At 41.0% G+C, this 19,261-nt stretch overlaps 1 protein-coding gene across 4 annotated transcripts in view; it reads left to right on the top strand.

Moving 5' to 3' along the window:
- Positions 1 to 19,261, top strand: part of LOC135159971 (monocarboxylate transporter 10) — a 61,451-nt gene that overhangs the window by 17,156 nt on the left and 25,034 nt on the right. For 2 of the 4 annotated variants that reach the window (XM_064116058.1, XM_064116059.1), the window contains exons 3-6: positions 8,095 to 8,600; positions 9,788 to 9,950; positions 17,478 to 17,588; positions 18,463 to 18,636. In XM_064116058.1, the coding sequence (XP_063972128.1) occupies positions 8,427 to 8,600; positions 9,788 to 9,950; positions 17,478 to 17,588; positions 18,463 to 18,636 (622 nt within the window). In that variant the 5' untranslated portion in view covers positions 8,095 to 8,426. Of the gene's footprint in view, positions 1 to 8,094; positions 8,601 to 9,787; positions 9,951 to 12,487; positions 13,037 to 17,477; positions 17,589 to 18,462; positions 18,637 to 19,261 lie in introns of those variants that run through there. The other 2 variants (XM_064116060.1, XM_064116061.1) reach the window with 2 other exon arrangements.

Here is a 19,261-nt window from a genome sequence, read left to right on the forward strand (position 1 = left end):
CACTTTAAAGGTAGACACTTCAAGTGAGAGCCAGACGAGGAGGTTCAACTCTGGCGCGCCGATATTCCGAAGGACTGGCTGTCGCTCGACGGGACTCGCTCATGTTCACCCAGTACTGAGTCAACACTGAGAACGCAACTGTCCAAGATGTCATTCCTTGAGGCCTCCGCTTTATCTGAATATGAGGGTTGACGTCAATTCTAAAAAATGTGGTAATTAACTCAGGGATAATCTAGAGCTCCATTGCGACATGCCACCGGCTACTTTATGGGTCAGGACGTTTGAAGGAATTTATCTTGATGATAAAAAAATTCGCAAATGTCAGATGTCATAAAAAGAGCGATTTCTCGAAGTTCACAGGAAGGATAATGTCTTCTAAATTTATTGCTCGGAGGTGATAAAAAAACAATTTCAATGAACTTTCCCAGGGCTTTGAACCGTAAAGATGATAAAATTATGTACTCACCGTTGGCTATCTCATCCATAAAATCCTCCGGCTGTCTGGTGATTCATAATTTTATGCACTTCCCTGGATTAAAAAAAATTCAAGTAATGCACTATTAATTAAAGGATAAATCTCCTAGAGAGATGATGCTGTATTACGTGAGTAGAAGATACATGTAAGTGTGAATAGTTGTGTACGTGTTCACGAGATTAGCCGGAGTATACAGTGTGTTTGGCCCGGCAGTCGTTACTCAACGGAAGTACCGATGTACATGCATACCATGGAAGCGAATAGAGACAGATTGTGCTAGCATATGCATCTACCCGGTATTAGAGCCCAATGTACTACTTCCGGATATAGCTGACGCTGGTGAGTCAATGGTGACAACTTGACACATTCTCATAACCAACTAGGGTTTCCGGAGTTAATTAGAATGTCTACAGCGAGTCATTCGAACAAGGGAGAACTCTCAAAGCCATCGAACTTCCTTGTCAGCCCTTTCTGCCCATCAATTTTGTCAATCTGGCGGGTGGCAACTGGAAAGTGACATTTTCCCCAGAATTTTTCAATCCTGGCTCACTCCACCCTTCCACCGTTAATTAAAATATTTACGAAGGGTCAATTGGCCGAGTGCGACTATTGTATTTTTAAGCATCAACGATACGATTGAAAGAGGGAAAGAGTGCACGATAAATGAGGGTAAATAGACGGTACAAAGGTCCGCAGAGGTGAACAAGGGAAATAAAAAAGTTTGTAATCTAAACTCAGCCGGATTGAGCTTGTTTTTTCTCTAATACTGAAAGCCATTTGTTTTTACGTTTTTCAAAGGCGATCGATTTATCGCTGAATCGTGTGCTCTCCACACTGACCGAGTAAAGCTTCGAATAACCTGTTACACCTTTCCCTTCTCCCTACCCAGCCCCCCCTCGCCCCCCTCGCGACCCTGTTGCCGCGTCGCTGACTGATCGCTGAAGGGTATTAACTACTTGCTGAGCCCTTGAACTGTGTAATAATCGATTTGATGAGGAAATCTATTGACGGATGTTAAGTAAAAAGTTACGGACTCTGATATATGTCAGGGGAGGGATTTTATTTTTCGTCCCATAAATGTCAGTCTGACGATGGGTATTGAGGAAGATTCATGGATGCGTTTAAATGAATATTTAATAAATCCGATGGAATATTTTATGAATGCAATATCGGAATGGATGGAAGGAATTTAATGAGATTGCAGGGACGGACGGCTTTGAGGAGACAGCAATGGCGGAAATCGACGTAATTTATTTTCCTTCCGTGTCGGGCTTCTACGGGAAACGCTTCTGGAAGTTGTATGAGAGAAAATTAGGCCAGTGTTTCACCAACATTGGCAAGCAGTGGTTTGTGAGTAATGAAGTTTGGTTATACTTAATTGTCAGCTTGGGAACTAAGTCTGAAGTCGCCAGTAGTGCGCCGATGCACTGCCGACATTTCACCATTAACGTGGAGGATTTACGAAGGGGGAAGGGTAGTTTCAGGTGTACAGTGAGGGATATCGCGGAGTGTCAATGTTAAAATAAGATCGATTTGCTGGTGATGGGCCGTAAAATTCAGCATAAATTTAATTTCAGGGCCAACATTGGACCGACCTTCTGCCAACATTGGGTGTTTGGCAGGTGCGATAATTTCTATCTGTTCCTCGACATTTCTGAGGTTCAGATAGTTCAAACATTTCGGTTCTCACCCCATGACGATTGCTCAAACTGAAATAACAGTTATACCACGACATTCTGGTGTCCAATTACGTTTGTCAAATTCATAGAGTGTGCTTCGGTCGACGAGAGTAAAAAGAGGTACGGGGGTATATAGAACATTGGTAACAGGGGTTTCCCGGTGCTGTGAGCTTCGGCAAACACTGCCGAGGTAGGTGAGAGAGACGCTGTGAACGGAGAAAGGGGGGAGAATGAACGCAACCGGAGCAGAGGGCAAGGGATGACGAGGGTGGTGGGTATATATACGGAGAGGAACATGTTGGGATGGGAGCACAAGTTGCGTGGGATGAAATCAATAATACACCTCCATTCAAAGCTTGTGCTGGTGTCTCCACGGCTTTACCAACTCCCCCGGATATCCGGTGTTGTTTCACGCACCATGAATGGACTTTTTTAAACTCATATTGTCTCGTTACACCTTTTTTCATATCTCCAGTCTGGGTGATTTTATTAAAATTGTCGGTTGTTATCCGGCGCAGTCCAATTCATTTAAATTGTTGATGTAAACTTTTTGAAACTGGCAGTTATGCTGGAGATAAACTGGAGATATTATTTTTTTGTTCAAGTAATTTATTTATCTCGAGACTCGTAATGCCTGGGAGACTTGGCGAGAAATGAATTTCATAAGAGAAGGATTTTTCTCCTGTCTCCTGACAACTGCTGGGTGAAATGAGGTGTTTAGTTATAATTTGGGGTAAAATGCAGGTCTTAAGGAAACGCATAATGGTCGTATTAATTTTCCAGATGAGAAGGTAGTGCTCGGGATTTATCAGGAACAGCACAACGAATGGTTAAGGTCATTAATTGAATTTTGAAAAAATCATATTGTCTCATTATGACTCTTTCTCTTCAGTCTGAATAACATTATTCATTTAAATTGTTCATTTCATTCTTAATATCAACTTGTGGAGAGTGAAGTTCAAGTTTCGGGCTAGTTAAAAATGTTTTTCTTTGTTCAACAATTATTCTCTTCATCTCGAGGCTCATCACGTCCTCTTGAAAACTTGACGTGAAATGAATTTCACAAAAGAAAAGTTTTTCTTGTGTCTCGTGACAGCTGCTGGGCGAAATAAATTCGTCAGTTATAATTTGGGATCAAATATCTCTCTTCAATGTCGCTCACAACAGCCGCATCAATTTTACGAATGAGAATTTAATTTTCGTCATTTATCAGGGACAAACGACCCTTTACAATATAAAAAATGATAAATGAGGCAATTATCCACTGACACAATTGTTTTTGTGCGAATGCTCAAGTCCATAAATTGGGTTTTTAAAAAGCTGTTTCGTCTCGTTACAGCTCTTTTTATCTTGCTCCTCTGAATAACTTGGTTCATTTAAATTGTTCATGACATTCTTAATATTAACTTGTGGAAAGTGATATTTATGTTTCGGACTTGTTAAAAATTTTCTTCTTTGTTCAGCAATTGTCCTCCGCCCCTCCACCTCATCCCGACGTCCCCAAAACTTGGCGAGGAATTAATTTCATTGAAGAAAAGTTTTTATTCTGTCTCTTGACAACTGTTGCGGGAGATAAATTATTCGGTTGTAATTTGGGACGAAACACCTGTTCTCCACAGAAAGTATGAAAAATGATGAATTAATGCGGGAATGCGGGAATGCGGGAACTCTCCGATTATTTTGCACGAATGGTTGAGGGAAAATGGTCCGGAACAGGAGTCGATTCGATTACTGAGAATTCCTCACGTCTCGTTCCACCGGGACATTGTTAAACTGAGGGAGTCTGGTGTCAACGCCAACACCTGTGGGCTGCAATCGTGCTCGAGTATAATAATTGGAGTCCCGTGGACAAGCACGATTTTACGTTATTCCTGGTGCCATTATAGGAAAACATTGGAAACTTTCGAGCTGGTGCGCGTGGCCGATGGCACAGGATCTCACCACTTCCACCGAGGACAACATTCTCCTATGTTAGAATTTCCAGGAGCACTAGGGCGAGAAAAACAGACTGAAGTCGACGTTGGATTTTTAAAATAATTTCACTGCTTTAATCATATATTTTTACCCTTCCGTAAGAAAAGCTTTTCAAGTATTTTTCGTTAAAAAAAAGGGGGAAAATCTTGAAAAGTTTAGTCCACTTTTCCCTCCGAACTTTCCTACTCTCATCTCTGTGACTCCATCTATGCTCCCGCGGAGATGAAAAATATTGAAGCGACGGTTTAGTCGGGTTTTCACACAATAAAAAAAAACTTCTAGCCAGAGGGGAAAGCGTTCGGGATCTAAACTTTTCATTTTTCAAGAGCTTCACCGAGGTTAAACCAACAATGTGTCTGTACGTACTTTTTCCTCGATAATTTCCCGATGACTTAATGTTTTTACCCCACCGGCCACTCCAAACAGATATTATTTATCGAAGCAGCTGACTTGTGAAGAGAACTTTCCAAGTGAACGATGCATTGGTTTTTATCGATATATTTGTGACAACAAGAGAACGAGAGCAACACGAATGAAGTTTCCCTGCGAATCAAGAATTATTAGAAAGTATTCTGTGGGGAAAAAAATCACATGGAGCACTCTATTTTTGGTATAATATTTGCCCAGTCAAATTGTCCCCTTTTTGTCATTCGAGATAATGTGGTGGAGAAGAAAAGCAGATTCTCGTGGGGCTTTCCAGTGACTATCCAACCGAGAAGAAAAAGAGCTAAAAGAACAAAAAAAAAATTGAGAAGAGAATCATTTCATCCGGAAGCTCGAAGTGACTGTCAGCCGCCAGATAGTGATTTTTTCCAGTTATTTTCATTCATCCTTGGGATCGACATCCCTCAAACCCCGCGAATGTGTTCACTCGAAAGGAAAAAAAGCCGATTTCGGGAGTACAGTAATCGCCGAATGAATCGATACCGTGAAAACTCTAGTGAAAATCCGCTCTAAAGTGAGCGACAAAAAGAAATTGGTAATTGCTTTGATCCTAAAATAGTTGACCGTGGGATTAAAGGTCATCGAGTACAAGAAATCCTGCCCTTAAAGGGACTATTATAGTGCTTATAAGGCGCCAAGATTTTTCTTCCTTTTCATTCTCAATAGAAATGAAAGAAAAAATGTTGAATTAAATCGAGCTTCTGAGCACAGCTCTCGAGAGATGTTTTCAGAGAGGAGTTCAACGCCAGAATAAAAAGACGAGAGAGAAAATAGGGAAAAAAGGAAGATGAGAGAAAGGATGAATCCAAGATCGGGTATGTGGCACCCTCACGGTTCGAGGGGTGGATTCAATCTAGTAGGATTACCCTCTATTCCCATTTCTTCGACACCGCAGACGGTCGTAGGCGACCTGGCCTATCGGCTTCACTCTTTTTTTTTCCTCAGCTTCTTTTTCCCACTGAGTGTGTACACGCGTCAAGGGCTCTCCTGGTTTGCAGCTTCATATCAGAGAAGATCTGAGTGCTGAGAAAAAAGGGAGTCCCGATATTGCCAGGACTGGCGATTCGATTTTTCATGATGATGGACACTATCGAAGCTGTCATTCTTCTTTGGGAAAATCTCCTCAATCTTGATGACGAGGAGATCTGCTGTCGTGGCGAATTTCAGTTTTGGATTTATCAAAATTTTTACTGAATAATACGAGCCTCGGACCCTTTATATGATCTTTATAAAATCTTCGTGTAGGTTCAACGCTTCCATCACATTTAGAGATTCAATCAAACATGTAATGACATTGTGCAAAAGTCAATTTATCTTGTCCAGTTCCTGTCTCCCTCGTCCGCAATACTGTTTTTGCAATCAAGCAGCACAACGTTACAGCAGAAAAGAAATTATCGTTTCTGGGAAATGGTTTTGCAAGGAGTAAAACAAAATGTAAAGAAGAAAATCACAAAGTATCTGAGGGAAGATTCAAGGGAGCGAGGAAAACCACTGGGGCCAAAGCACTAATTGGAAAAGCGACCGCGAGACGAGAAATACAACAGAAGGGCGACGAGTCGTTCTTCAATGTGAAGGAGAGGATGAAGGGAAAAAAAAAGTTGAGTTGAAAGTTTTTCCCCCGTGGATACTCTGCACTACTTCCGACTTCGTGTGACTGATATTGTTGGCTAGACGCTGGGGTAGAGATCTTTTCTGTTGACATTTCCAGCGATAAGAGAGAACGAAACAATTTTATTCAACTCGGTGAGAGACTAGCAATTGCTCAGCACTTACGGATATTTGGAGTCACTTGTTTTTTTGAGGATAAAAATTTGAAAACTTTGGTCTTACAAAAATTTATTCGGGCAACAACTCCCAGGAATCTCTTTCATCTCGAATTTTTCCGGCTGAACGATTGAGTTATAGAGGAGGGAAAATAACATCGAAAGAAATTGACGAGATATTTTTACAGAAGAATGATTCAAACATGAAAATTTACTGATGCGGGAAATGTTCATTTCCACACCAGTTAAATTTACCTATAGGCAATTTCCAATTTAAATTCATTCGTATAAGCTCTGTATTGACACGAATGACGTATGCGCAGTATTACTCCAATTATCGCAACCTGGGCGGCCGACGTACCGTTATTGTACAAACGCCTCGTGTGTTGAATAATAACCAAAATTTCTAAAACGCTTTGTGAGAGCAAGATGAAGAGAGTTACGCTGCGAGATATCTCGACGGCATACTAATAATGCAATCCACTTTGTATTTTTGTTAACGGGGGCCTTTCCCCACCGACACTATAAACAACTGTGGATTTACTTTTGCTCGTTACATCATAAATTCATGAATGCAAATTAGAAAATGGAGATCACTGGGAGAGGGTGAAACTAGTAAAATTGATTTTCTACGTAGAATGTGTTGGGAGGAGCGGAAATTAAATTGCAGATAAATTAATGGCTTTCTGCAATATTTTTTCCGCACACAATTTTTCCCATTTCCCAAAAGGAATTATATCAATGTCTTGACCTAATTCATCGACGTCTCATTGACGTCTCCTAGTTATATTTCCCTAGAAGTTTCAAGTTAAAATTTCCCCACCAAATATTGGTGTATCGCAAAAATGAACGAGTTGAAACGAAGCAGAACTTTTTTTGACTTTTGAACGTTCGCCAGTCTCATACATTAAATCAATGAAAAAAAAATTGGCTGCCTCGGTTGTCTCTACATCTGACGCTTCCAACATGACAGGAGAAGGTGCGGGAGGGGGCGGGGGACAGAGTCGCTTCGCAAATGCATAAAACACATTCCCACGATAAATCTCAGTGACGTTTCTTGACTGCTCCCGGCGATGCTTGATTTTGTTTTCTGCAGTTGGTAGAACCTTCTCATACATATTAAATATTCCAGCGGCGGCTGACGCGCGAGACTGTCCAAAGCTTTTCGCGTTAAAGCTTACTTGCTACCTAGTTCTCTCGTAGGAGGGGAAGAGTAAAGATGACGTACAATTTTCCGTGATTTATGAGGAGAGAATCTGGCTAAATTCGAAAGTATAACAATGTCGGCCAGTTCAATGTTTACTATTCATATATCTCTCGTAGTTAGTTGAAGGCAAGAGTCCAGCGCTTGACTTTTCCTTTGTAGAGGGAAAGTTACAAATGTGATATATGATATTTTCCAGGCTGAATCACGATACCTCATACAATTTCATACATTGCGACCACGAGGGAATCCTTGCCCCATCAAACTTTGGCGTTTATTTACCGCGCCTAAAAAATCAAATTCCAAATTCCCAAGAGCTTCCCATCGGACCCGAGGTCATCAGGATTAAATGTTACCAACAAACTTAGACAGTCCTCTAATCAACTGTCGTTGTGCCTAAACTTAACCCGCTTCACACAGCAAAAACGAATGTCTGATAGATGTTTACAAAGTGCGGGGAATTTAGACCCTCGTTATTGCTGCATGCAGTGATCCTCGCATCCTCAGCCTAATTGCATGTGAAGCATAATGTCTTTCTGCTTGCATTGATTACAGATGTCATTACCGATCCTGCAACAAAACTAAGGATCAAATGAACTTCAGGATCACAGGAACAGTTAACCTGAGCAATGCGAATTCAATGAATCGTAGCATGCACTAACGATTGAATCGCTCTTCGTGCGTTATAAAATGATCGGAAATGATCGAGGAAGACAATTGCAATTGCCCAGAAACTTTTACGACGTTCGATTAGTGAACGCGTAAGTGCGAAACGGTTGAGACCGAGGGAAACTTGAAGGAAAAGGGATAAAAATCACTGGGAGCGAGTGAAAAACATTACCAGAGGCCCGTAAACTCGTTCTAATGTCCCGTTCAAACCAATAAAGATGTTGGTGGACGAGTGCGGGGGTGCGAGTGTGGGATGGGGTGGGCCACACGGGATGAGAGGGGGTTGGTCTACACCTGGTGGCTGCAGAAACTCGGCCATGAGCTTTACCGGCAGTGTACCTTCACTCCATCCAGCGGGATCGATGAGGTCCCTTCGATCCCAGCATTCTCAGGTAATTACCGGATATAAAATTCTCGTTGTGGTTTGATAAGGAGCATCCGGGTGCAGGAATGGGGGAAATACTGAGTGGGGATGATCAGGATGACAATTCTTTCATCGTGATGGAATAATATATATTTTTTTTCAATCTGAAAAATCTTTTTGACTCCGGAAAAAGATTTACCCGCGCGATATCAACTGTAGAAGGAATAAATCCAGGGGGTAACAATAAAATGAGGGTAATCCATTTAGATGGGGGAATATCAGGGGACTTTGAACGTTTGAAAGAACACACGGAACCTGCTGGATATATATCTCAACTGGGTTTCCTGCGAGAGCCGAGTTCACGCTAAGTTTACGATTTTCCGGGGTGAAAGGCCCCTGTGCATACAAACCCGTTGGTTCAGAGGGAAAGGTCTCGTTGGAGGGAAGGGGGTAGATTATTGCACACGTTTCATTTGTTTATATTCGTGGTGCTGATTGATGGAAGAGGGAAGACATGGGCTACGGCACGAAATATACATTCAACCTGAAAGATTTGTAGCCCATTAGCTCGGTTGGTAGTGAAGGATGGGGATTTAGCCATCGAAAATCTATCGCTGTACTGCTGAGGGATAATGGACTCGGGGAGGATTTTTCTTGTCGAACTGAATTACTAATTTTATCTATTCTCGAGGGGGTGCAGAGGCCTCTCCACTCACAAAGCCCTCATTGGTCAACACAATGAAAGTATTGTCACATTCTGGTCATTCATTTTTACCACTTTGCGACTAGAAAATTCCAAGAAAAGAATCTTTGGAATTTATTCCTCTACATGAGATTAAAAATTACCGTAAAAAATTCTCATTCTTCTGATTAAAATTTTCCACCCGCAACATTGGAATTTTTTCCCAGCCATAAATTTTCTGTCCGCGTACTACGGATTTTTTTTTAACAACATCGTAAGAACTGTTGTCTCATAAGATGGGAAATCGAGTTCCAGGGGGACCCATAACTGTGCACTGGAGGCAGTTGGGATTTTTTCCATAACTCGGAATGCCATAAACATTATTCATGGAAAACATGGGGACAATCGTAAAAAAAAAATGTGTTTGCTGGGAAAATATCCAAAGTATATTAATCAAATTCTCCCTCATTTGGCAAAAATATTTTCCTCTCAGTCATTCCAAACTCCCCCTCCATAATATTAAAATTAAACAGGTTCCAGAAACACCCCGACGATGTCACCACTGCCACCCGGTACACGTGGCTACACCAAATAATTACGTACCTCATACACCAGTGCAGTATTACACACCGAGTCACTGCATGGACGGTCACAATGGCACGTACACGCCGCACCGTGGCAACTCCTACCACGGGGGTGAGTTAAGTTCATTTTTCAATTAGCATAAATCTGGAAAATTTACGATGTTAACGCTTACTGCATCCCCATGCACATCCCCTTCCGTTGGTTCTCCCTCCCCTCCCCCTTGCAGATCTCCACCATTGTCTGTTTACCCAATCCGATATCGGGCGAGAGGTTTGATTGATTGAATGAGGCGAATTATTGTGTTCGGGAATACTGACAATTCCCCGCGGGCATTGGGGACGATTTTTACATCATCATAATATCATTCGTTGTGTCAGAGACTCCGTCTGTCTGAAAATAGTCTCCATAATCACCCTCTCCTTTCCCTGAAGCCAACAGGGCGACCAAATCCGGAGGGTTTTTATTTCGGTAATAATCAGGGTCGATCTTCGTTAAGTTTCAATGTTTTTGTTTAATTTAGTACCTGAGGGATAGCACCGGCACACTGACTCCTAAATAATAAAATAGTTTAACAAAATGTTCACGTAATAATTTAATTTTATATTCCCTCCGTGGGAGGCGTTACGATGTCAAACGAAATGGAGCAGCGGAGATTGTCAGGGGGTTGAGGGGGTAAGAAGAGATGGTGTGGGTCAAATCTACGAGATTTTATCGCGGTTAACCCAACAATATATCCTGCGGATTACCTATTTACAATGTGTCCTGTGCATACGTCGCGCTGGGTTTCTCGTTTACGCGTCAGAATTTACGCACAGTAGGAAAGTTTGAGCGGCCATTTGCTGGCCTCCGTCTCACTTTGGTCTATGGTGCTCCCTTGCTTTTCCCATTTGTATGTTTACACTGGGGGTGAGTTGCTGGAGAGCAGTCGTTCAGCTGAATTAATACGCTACCGGGAGTAACTCTCTGGCGTTGGCATCCTCCAGAGGAGACCAGTTGGAATTATACGGGGAATCGTAATATAATGGTCTGGTCGAGGTGGACGGGAAAATATGGGGATGAGAGAGGGGTTTCATGCGAGGTATAGATTTAATTTGATGTTATGGTAAACATAATTATTCAGCGGATGAAGAGGGAAAGGTATTTTTTTTATTTTTACAATTACGTTTTTTCATTTGGGACGAAAAATCGATAATACTCGGCCATTTTTGCAGTGGATGGAGGATAATTGACCGGACATAGGAAAAAATTGGTAATTCAATTTATGGAAAATAATATATAGATTGTCTGATGACATAAAGTATTGTTCCACTTGAATATTGAGCCAGGTCTGGCACGCACAGCGCGCGGGCAGTTTCTACTGAATTTTCAGGGGAAAATCCCGTGTCGTGAAGACAGAAAAAATTGGTGAAGTTCAAGAATTCATTTTTTTTCTGAAATATCTTTAATTTGAATATCGAGTCGCGTATTTGGTGTTCACATTACGGGGATTTTCCCATAGAATGGAAGTGGAAAACGCCTCTCTTCGATGGAAATCAAACCAGGGAGAGAATTCAGTGCAGATCAGTCTATAACTATAGATACGTAACACAAGTACATTTATCAATTATTCAAAACTCAGTTCGTCCAATTAATGGAAAATTAATTTAAGGATTAAATTAAATCAAGTCAATCAGCAATTCAATACACAAGTATTTATCGAATCGTTAAAAGAAATTATGGATAAATCAAATGAAGTGATAAACTGCTGTAAATTGGAATTCATTTTAGCCAACAATGAGTACTCTTGAATAAAATTGGAAATTTTCCTCTGACAGATTGCTATTTCCAGACTATTCAAATACACGATGCCTTCGCCCATCTCCCGTGGAATGTACGAATCATGAGTCCCATTTGTCAACGGCATCGAATGCCGTCACTTCGTCACGATCTCTCACACGAGATTGAAAGGACATTGACTCACTGGTTGACCATTCAATTCGTGAAACGCACGTCTCGCATAACTGTACTCTCTCCACAACCAAGACCTATCCACGACAATCAGCCAACTCTGAAGATCTATTTTCATCATCCAACTTCGCAATATAATTCCGCAATATAAATCAAACCGCAAATTCAAATAGAACTGCAATTTTCCAGAAAAAAATCATAATTCTAACAAATCCAATTTCCTATTGCCGTGAAAAAATACATTAACGAGAAATTAATTTCCAATTAATATAAGAAATCGTCCAATGGTCCTCATGACCTGTGTGACCCCTCGAAAAATCGTGAAATTTCTCTCAGAATTTCTTTTTCCTCTGAATGCAGGACATTTTCCGCTGGAAAATTTACACGTTACGAGTATCCCAACACAACCAAACAGATTCATCACAAAAACTTTATTTGCCTCACCGTACGAGGACCGAAACCTCGTTAAACCCCGTAAAACCCTCTCACCTCCCCCCACACTAGATCGCGAACTCTCGCACCGAGTGGTTATCGACTTAGTAATCTAGTTATCGACCATGGCATTGACCTCCGGCTATCAACCTTGACCACAGGAGGCGTGACAGTCGTAGAATAATGCCAATGGCTCACCAATGAAGCCCCGACAATCGGCACTCGCGCTGTACGATTGGCTGACACCAACAACTCGCGATCCTCCCAAAAGTGTTTTTTGGCAGCCGTCGCCTCAACTAAAAATAAACTCATGATTTTCAGTATTAGGTTTAACACGATCTGAAAACTAGGTCAAGTAATGTTGCATTAAGTTTTGTCACGGAGTCGCGATAGGAGAGCACTGGAGGCCCTTCGGGAACGTCTTGTAGGGACTGGACAGGTCATACGATACCATAAAAGGCGTTAATTCCAGTGAGTGAGTACTTGAACACTTTTTGCAGTGAAACGGATGGTGTTTCGCACAGTAGGTGGTCTCTCTCGGCCGTAAATAGAACAGTTCCAGTGGTATTTCGTGGTAAAAAATAGTGTGAAAGTACAAGTGCTAGAACCAGTGATCGACGATAATTAGTTTAAATATGCGGCTTGCGGCTGGAGCCGTTTGCTCTTGCGACATGCGCCATATTGGGATTATTCGATATCAAAGACATGGAGGGGAGGTGTGATGGTGCTTGAGAAGTGCAATTTTAATTTGTTCAGGATAATTAATGGAGTAGTGCAGCCCCGTAGCTCAACTTCTGAAGAAATCGTTTACCGTTCAGGTGAGATGTTATTGAGAGGCGATAATCATCACACGTGGAAATAATTACTTGAGGGGAAGTAGACGTGCTCTTTCATTACGTTTGTGTGCAGATGATAAATCGAAGTGATCCGATAATTTTTATTTTTTTAGATTGATTTACAGTCTCCATTGAATGGAAATTAATTAATGAAGTTGATAAAAATAGGTAGAATGAAATTGGGCATTTAATTAGCGAAAATAATTTCCAAAGGGAAAAGAATTTAGTCGATTATCTCTAGCAACGTTTCCATGCAGTACCGGGGAAAAAGTTAATCGAGAATTAAGAGACGTGAAGTAGAGCCTGGAGAAGAAAGAAAAATGTAATGGAATAGTTTCCACTTGCGTGAGTTTCATTCGAAATGTTTTCTATCGCATTCGGACGTCCATTAACCCATCGCTCTACTGATTTATGAACATTGAGGGGTAGGGGTTCAATTGAAGTTCACAAAAATTGAACATTTATTCATCGATACGCATACAACTGGTAATTGGATCGATTTGGGAAATTGAATATCCGCTGTGGGAATTGATGGCAGATACAAACAAGGGGTATTCATTGGCTTTGGGAATATCAGTGCGGAGTGTTTGATCTCTCTAGTATAGTAATGCTCATTATGCCAATTACCAGTGATGAACACGATGCAAATGATCTTGCCTAATGAAACGTACTCACATAATGTGGGATATTTCTTTTCATTCTGGGGAAAACTCCAGGGAAAATTATGGAGCGCATCATAGCAGTGATTTTATTGAACCGAGAAATCGTGTTGCAATTGCAAGGGATGGAATTTCATTGTTTAAATAATTTTTTTGTCTGCGGTGTCGTGATTTTTCGCAGACGATTTGAGAAAAAAATCACAGGAGGATATCGACGATTTTCGTGAGGACTCCATAAAATTTTCTCCAGTTCTCTTTTCGTCTGGAATTCCGGACAAAATTTTTTTAATCTACTGGTCAATTCCTGCGCGGGGGAAGCGGCAATTGCTGGTCTCAGAAAATTTACCTTGAATGCCAAAAAAACGGAGTGAAGTGTTAATTTAAAAAAACAAAGGACGCCCAAGGAATAAAATTCACACTTTATGGGAGCTGAGGTGGATGAGGCGACTGGGGATGAGGTTATTTAACATTTTTCTACGATAAAACTTTTCTTTCGTTAACGTAATAATGCACCAGAGTGAAAGGAACGAGTGGAGAAAGCGAGAGAGACGGGGCGCTAGGGAAATAAATAGATTGTGTTCTCAGTTCTCAGGAACAGAAACATAAAAAGGGTTGATGAGCTCGGTGGCCTTTTTGAGGGGATATCCTCCTGGACGAGTACAATGCGGAAATATTCACGAATCTGGGACTTTTACTTTATCCTGATAATCACTAAAGTTCCATTCAGAACTAAATAGACGATTTATCGTAACTACAACTGATGATAACGAGTTGTGTAATCGAATTATTATCATTTCCCGGACTGCGGAATTTTCACCAAATCCGTTTTCTCACATCAGTCTGATCCTGGGAAGGTCTTCGTTTCAGTCTCCTCATGTTTTTCAACGAGTTATTTTTTTACATGACACTTTGTAACAGAAGTATAAAAGCCCCGCACAACGAATCAGCGATGAAAAAGTTATATAAATGAATCAAGACTTAAATTGAAAGAAGAAGAAACGCTAAAGGAAGGAAGAAAACTTGGGCGGAGACGTCTTAATGGCTTGAAAGCTGCACTCGAGTAGTCGTGGCATAAACGGGCAATAGCCGCGAGATGAAAGATATTTCACAGTTGTACAAGGTGGGGCAGTAAAAAAAAAACTACACACACAGAAACTGTGAAAAAAGTTACAGACAAAAAACAAATAGAGGGAAAAAAAATTGAACACAAGTGGCTTTTTCTCGTGGAAGAGTCGATACTTGGTACACGGATCCTCGGGTTATCGAGTTGGTGGTGAGAAAAAGTAGATAGCTATTTTCACTTTGAGTAGAAAGACACGGGAATTCGCTGGTGATACAAAACCCTCCTGTGCGCCCCTTGATTTTTGCGACGACATGGGGAGGGAAAAAACGTGTGGAGGATTCGCAAAAGAAGAGAACAAAATCACCGGAAAAGTGGAGGTATGGGACAAAGCTCGTTGGAATGCTTGAGCAGACATCTTGTGAAGAGACAACAACATTTTTGGAGACGAAGAATTCCCGTCCAATTTGTGAGGGAGGAAAAATCGAGAATTTCGAACTCTACTGTCACCTTAGACTCGGATTACTCGACATATTCGCAACCCAAGTGTCTACCGCCGTCGCAAGTGGAAAAGTTTCGGTCCAAGGTGACTTCGAGAGCAAAGGGTAAAGTAGCAATTGGTACTGCTGAAGCTCGGAGCTACAGAATTGACCAAGAAGTATTTTTGCTGAAATTTCTTTCAAAAAAATTACGAGACAAACAATTCTTCAATTATTATTCAACTCATTCAAGAAAAGGTCATTGCCCCCGTGACATGCCCCCAGAAGATTTCTCCAGTAATGAAATTTGATATTTCATCACCTAATCTAATGAAGAAATTATCAAGAAAACTCGCCTCCACTTATCTTTACTCCAGGATAATTAAGAGGATTAGGTTTCTTCTTCACGTCGGTTGGAGTCAGTGTAGTTTGTCTTGTGGCCCGTCCACCGCAGCCGCTCCCACCAGCTTCCCATCCACCCAAGTGTAATGCATCCTCCCTTACTGTTACTACCCGTGTTCCTTTTATGTATTACACTAAAACACAGCATCTGCGAGAATCCCTGGACGTGGCCAGCCATAAGTCTGCTGTCCCAAGGGCTTTGAAAATGATGCTGGGGATGATTATTAGATCATTAAATCCTTCTGGAGTTATTCCGGAAAAGTAATTGCTTCCTTCGGATAATCTGGAAGATAGATTCCGCTGTCGGTTTGAATTCAAGTTACAGGGACGACATTATTAATTAATCGGAGGACTGATAATTAACGGGATTTCCCGAGCGCAGTTGTGTGATGATTTATCGCTTGATATATGAATATATTCTGTGTGAGTGTGTGACAATTACTAATCAATGCCTCGGTCTTAAAATCAAGATATTGAATCACGAAAATCAATAGAATCAACATCGAGGTCTGGGAAAGTCATTAGTAATTTTTTTAATTATCTGAACGCATTAGGGAACCAGTAAATCCTTCGATTCGCATGAAGATCATGTAATAATTATTCAGGAGGTTGTTAAGGTCCTGGTGACTCTGGAGGACCCTCATTAGGTTGCAGGGATGTCTTATGGCTCTCACAATGGTCAATACCAGCGCAATTGAAGTCGTAGTAATTGTTTACGAAGGTAAATCCTGGGAATTTCCATGTTATTATCAGTAGGATACCACGAAATGAAAATACTTGAGACAGTGAGTTACATTGGCAGTGGATCTCAGATACATGAGATAGGTATATCGGTTCCTGTTCAGAGAGAACAAGCACTAGTGTAGGGTTGAACCAACAGAGTGGAATTGAGGGGGAATCCACCTGGTATGGTACTGTCTCGTTTACTATAGGAAACCTATATCGAGTCTACTTACATCCTGTTATACCACTGAGAAAACAAGACGAGTTACTCGATTCGTTGAGCTGTGCAACAGATTTTATTCATTTCCCCAGGATGTGGAAACTCGGAAAATATTGTTCGTATCGTGGCAATGCAAACAATTAAAATCAGAGGTTTTTAGTTTAGGGAAATGGGAGATTACAAGACGATGAAGTTGTGTTCGCCTCATTGCTTCTTGGGAAAGTTCATTATTTCGACGGTAAAAGAATAAAGTTTTGTTGGAAATATCGTGGGGTAACAAGATTATACGGAAAAGGGAGCAGAGAGACACAATAGATTCAAACTTTTTCGTTTTGTCTGAAGTGGAAAGGAGGGAAAATTCTTGAATTTCATTAGGAGAGAAGGAAGAGCTTCGTTTCTCCTGGCTTTTCCCTGTTCTTTTGCGCTTTCCACGTGAGGCTTAATGTGACAGTGGAATTTTTCTATTGATTATTTTTCTTTGATTTGGAAAATTGAAAAGAGTTCTTTCTAATGCAGATTCAAGTGAAATAATTCTGATTTATTTCTTTTTATTGCACGTGGAAAGAAAATATTTCTCGTATTTTTCGACACCTTCACCCGTATATTCCCACAATTCTCCTGCACATCCGCAAGTCCGGAAATTAGACCGATTAATCGACTTTAATTAAATTCACAAATTCCCAGATTATTCACGAGAGACTTATTCATCCAGGGATTTTAATAACCCCAGTTTCGTTTTATTCCCCCGAAAGGAAATTAACCAATTACACTGAATCAAACTATTTCTATCCCCCATTCATATTCCGCCAGCATCTGCATGCAACGCGACTGAAAAAAGATTTTCAAGTGTTTTTTTTTTTTTTCATTCATTCCATTGCAGAACCTCGTGTGCGCTGCATGGATATGGACGAGAGTATGGCCGGGAACACAAATTGGGTTCTCGGCGACCTACGTAGCCTCCACCGTTGTGTACCAGCACTTCGACGAACAGGTGAGCGTGAATTTAAAAAAAAAAATCTTTTTTTTTTTCATGAGAATGTAACGAGGGCAGTGATCAACTGCCGCTAGTTCCCAGTTTGTTGCCAGTCAATTCCCAGGAGGCTGCAGCATATAACGCATCGTCTGTATTGATTTGCACATTCGTGTCATGATGCATTGATAACTCGTTATTAATCGAAAATTCGAGGGTGGGTTGAAATCGCGGTAGTCACCAAATAATACTACTGTTCCCTAATTAGAATAATGATCAACTTTTCAAAATTCAAAGTGAGTTCATCACCAGCGCCGGGAAAGAAATTTTTGATAAACATTAGCCCTCGAGGGCGAAACGTGGGAAGAAATGACGATAAACCACTGTTGTGATATAAATAATTGTAACCCTTCAAGGGTGAACAACCTTCCTCCCTCCTTTCGCCCCCTGGAGGTCTAATTTTTACCGAAATAATCTTTCCGTGCGGATTATTCAATTCCATTAATAAACGGAGCATTGATCACTACAATTCTGGCCCTTCTGTCGGTCCCAATAGATTTCAAATTACCATGAAAGCCTCTTCCGAAGATGAAGGGATCAGTTGAAATCCCTCACCCTCGAATCCACATTAGCAACGTCGTCATCAGAGTAGGAAGATACTATTGAATATTAATCAGTGAACTTTGCTGTACATCAGTAAAATCCACTCTGACATTCTGCCCAAGTCAAAGGTCCTGGAACTACAAGTGATGAGACACTCGTCTTTTCATAAAGTCGATAGAGATTACAGAGGATGAGCTCCTAAATATTTAATTTTTCATTCCCAAGTTGGATTAAGATACGAGTCTAAAAAATTATGTCGTCAATTATTAATGTTTTCGTCTTGGGTTTCCAGGACTCGATGTAACTACCATGCGAACACACTTCTACCCGGAGGGTGGCTGGGGGTGGCTGGTGTGCGCTGCTGGGTTTTTGGCCCTGTTGCTGACGACTGGAATGCAACTAGCTTTCGGCATGCTGCATCTGTATGCTATCCGTCATCTTGGAGAAGCTAATCTGATGAATATTGGTGAGTCACATGAATCTACATTACTATTATCCACTGACTGTTGCTAAATCTCCTTAAATCAATTTTTATTTACGGAAACCAATGACTTTCCCCCACCATAAATTTCAGCCTTCTATCCCTCTTTATACCCACACATATAAGTATCTATAAATCTCCAGTAGCATGTGTAGGTAGCTGTAGACATACGTCTAAAATTGAAAAAAAAAATTACGGGAAATAAAAGCTCTCTTTCCTAATCAGACAAAAGCTGCTGGATATCAGTGAAGAAATCCCGGTTTTTTTTTAATGCCGTCATGTATGAAGTATATATATGCCAATGGATACAGATAGGCAGTTTACCTATGACCCGTTCCATTTACCCAGCTGCATTCAGTACCTACATAAATGACAATGCTCAGCCCTATCCGTTTTCCGGGCTATGTGCCCCAGTAAAATGGGTTACAAACGGATCGTTCACGAAGTGAACATGCCTCATGCCACCACCAATCATCATGATGACACTAGACGTGGCACAAAGTGCTCCCCGTCCATTATGTAATACAATTATCTCCAGGAATTTCCCCAATCTCCCTTAAGCGGCAATTATTTTCCCAACAACTTGAGGGTGACATTTTGATTGTAAAAA

Source organism: Diachasmimorpha longicaudata, chromosome 3 (genome assembly GCF_034640455.1).
Source record: "Diachasmimorpha longicaudata isolate KC_UGA_2023 chromosome 3, iyDiaLong2, whole genome shotgun sequence".
NCBI classification, from domain to species: domain Eukaryota; kingdom Metazoa; phylum Arthropoda; class Insecta; order Hymenoptera; family Braconidae; genus Diachasmimorpha; species Diachasmimorpha longicaudata.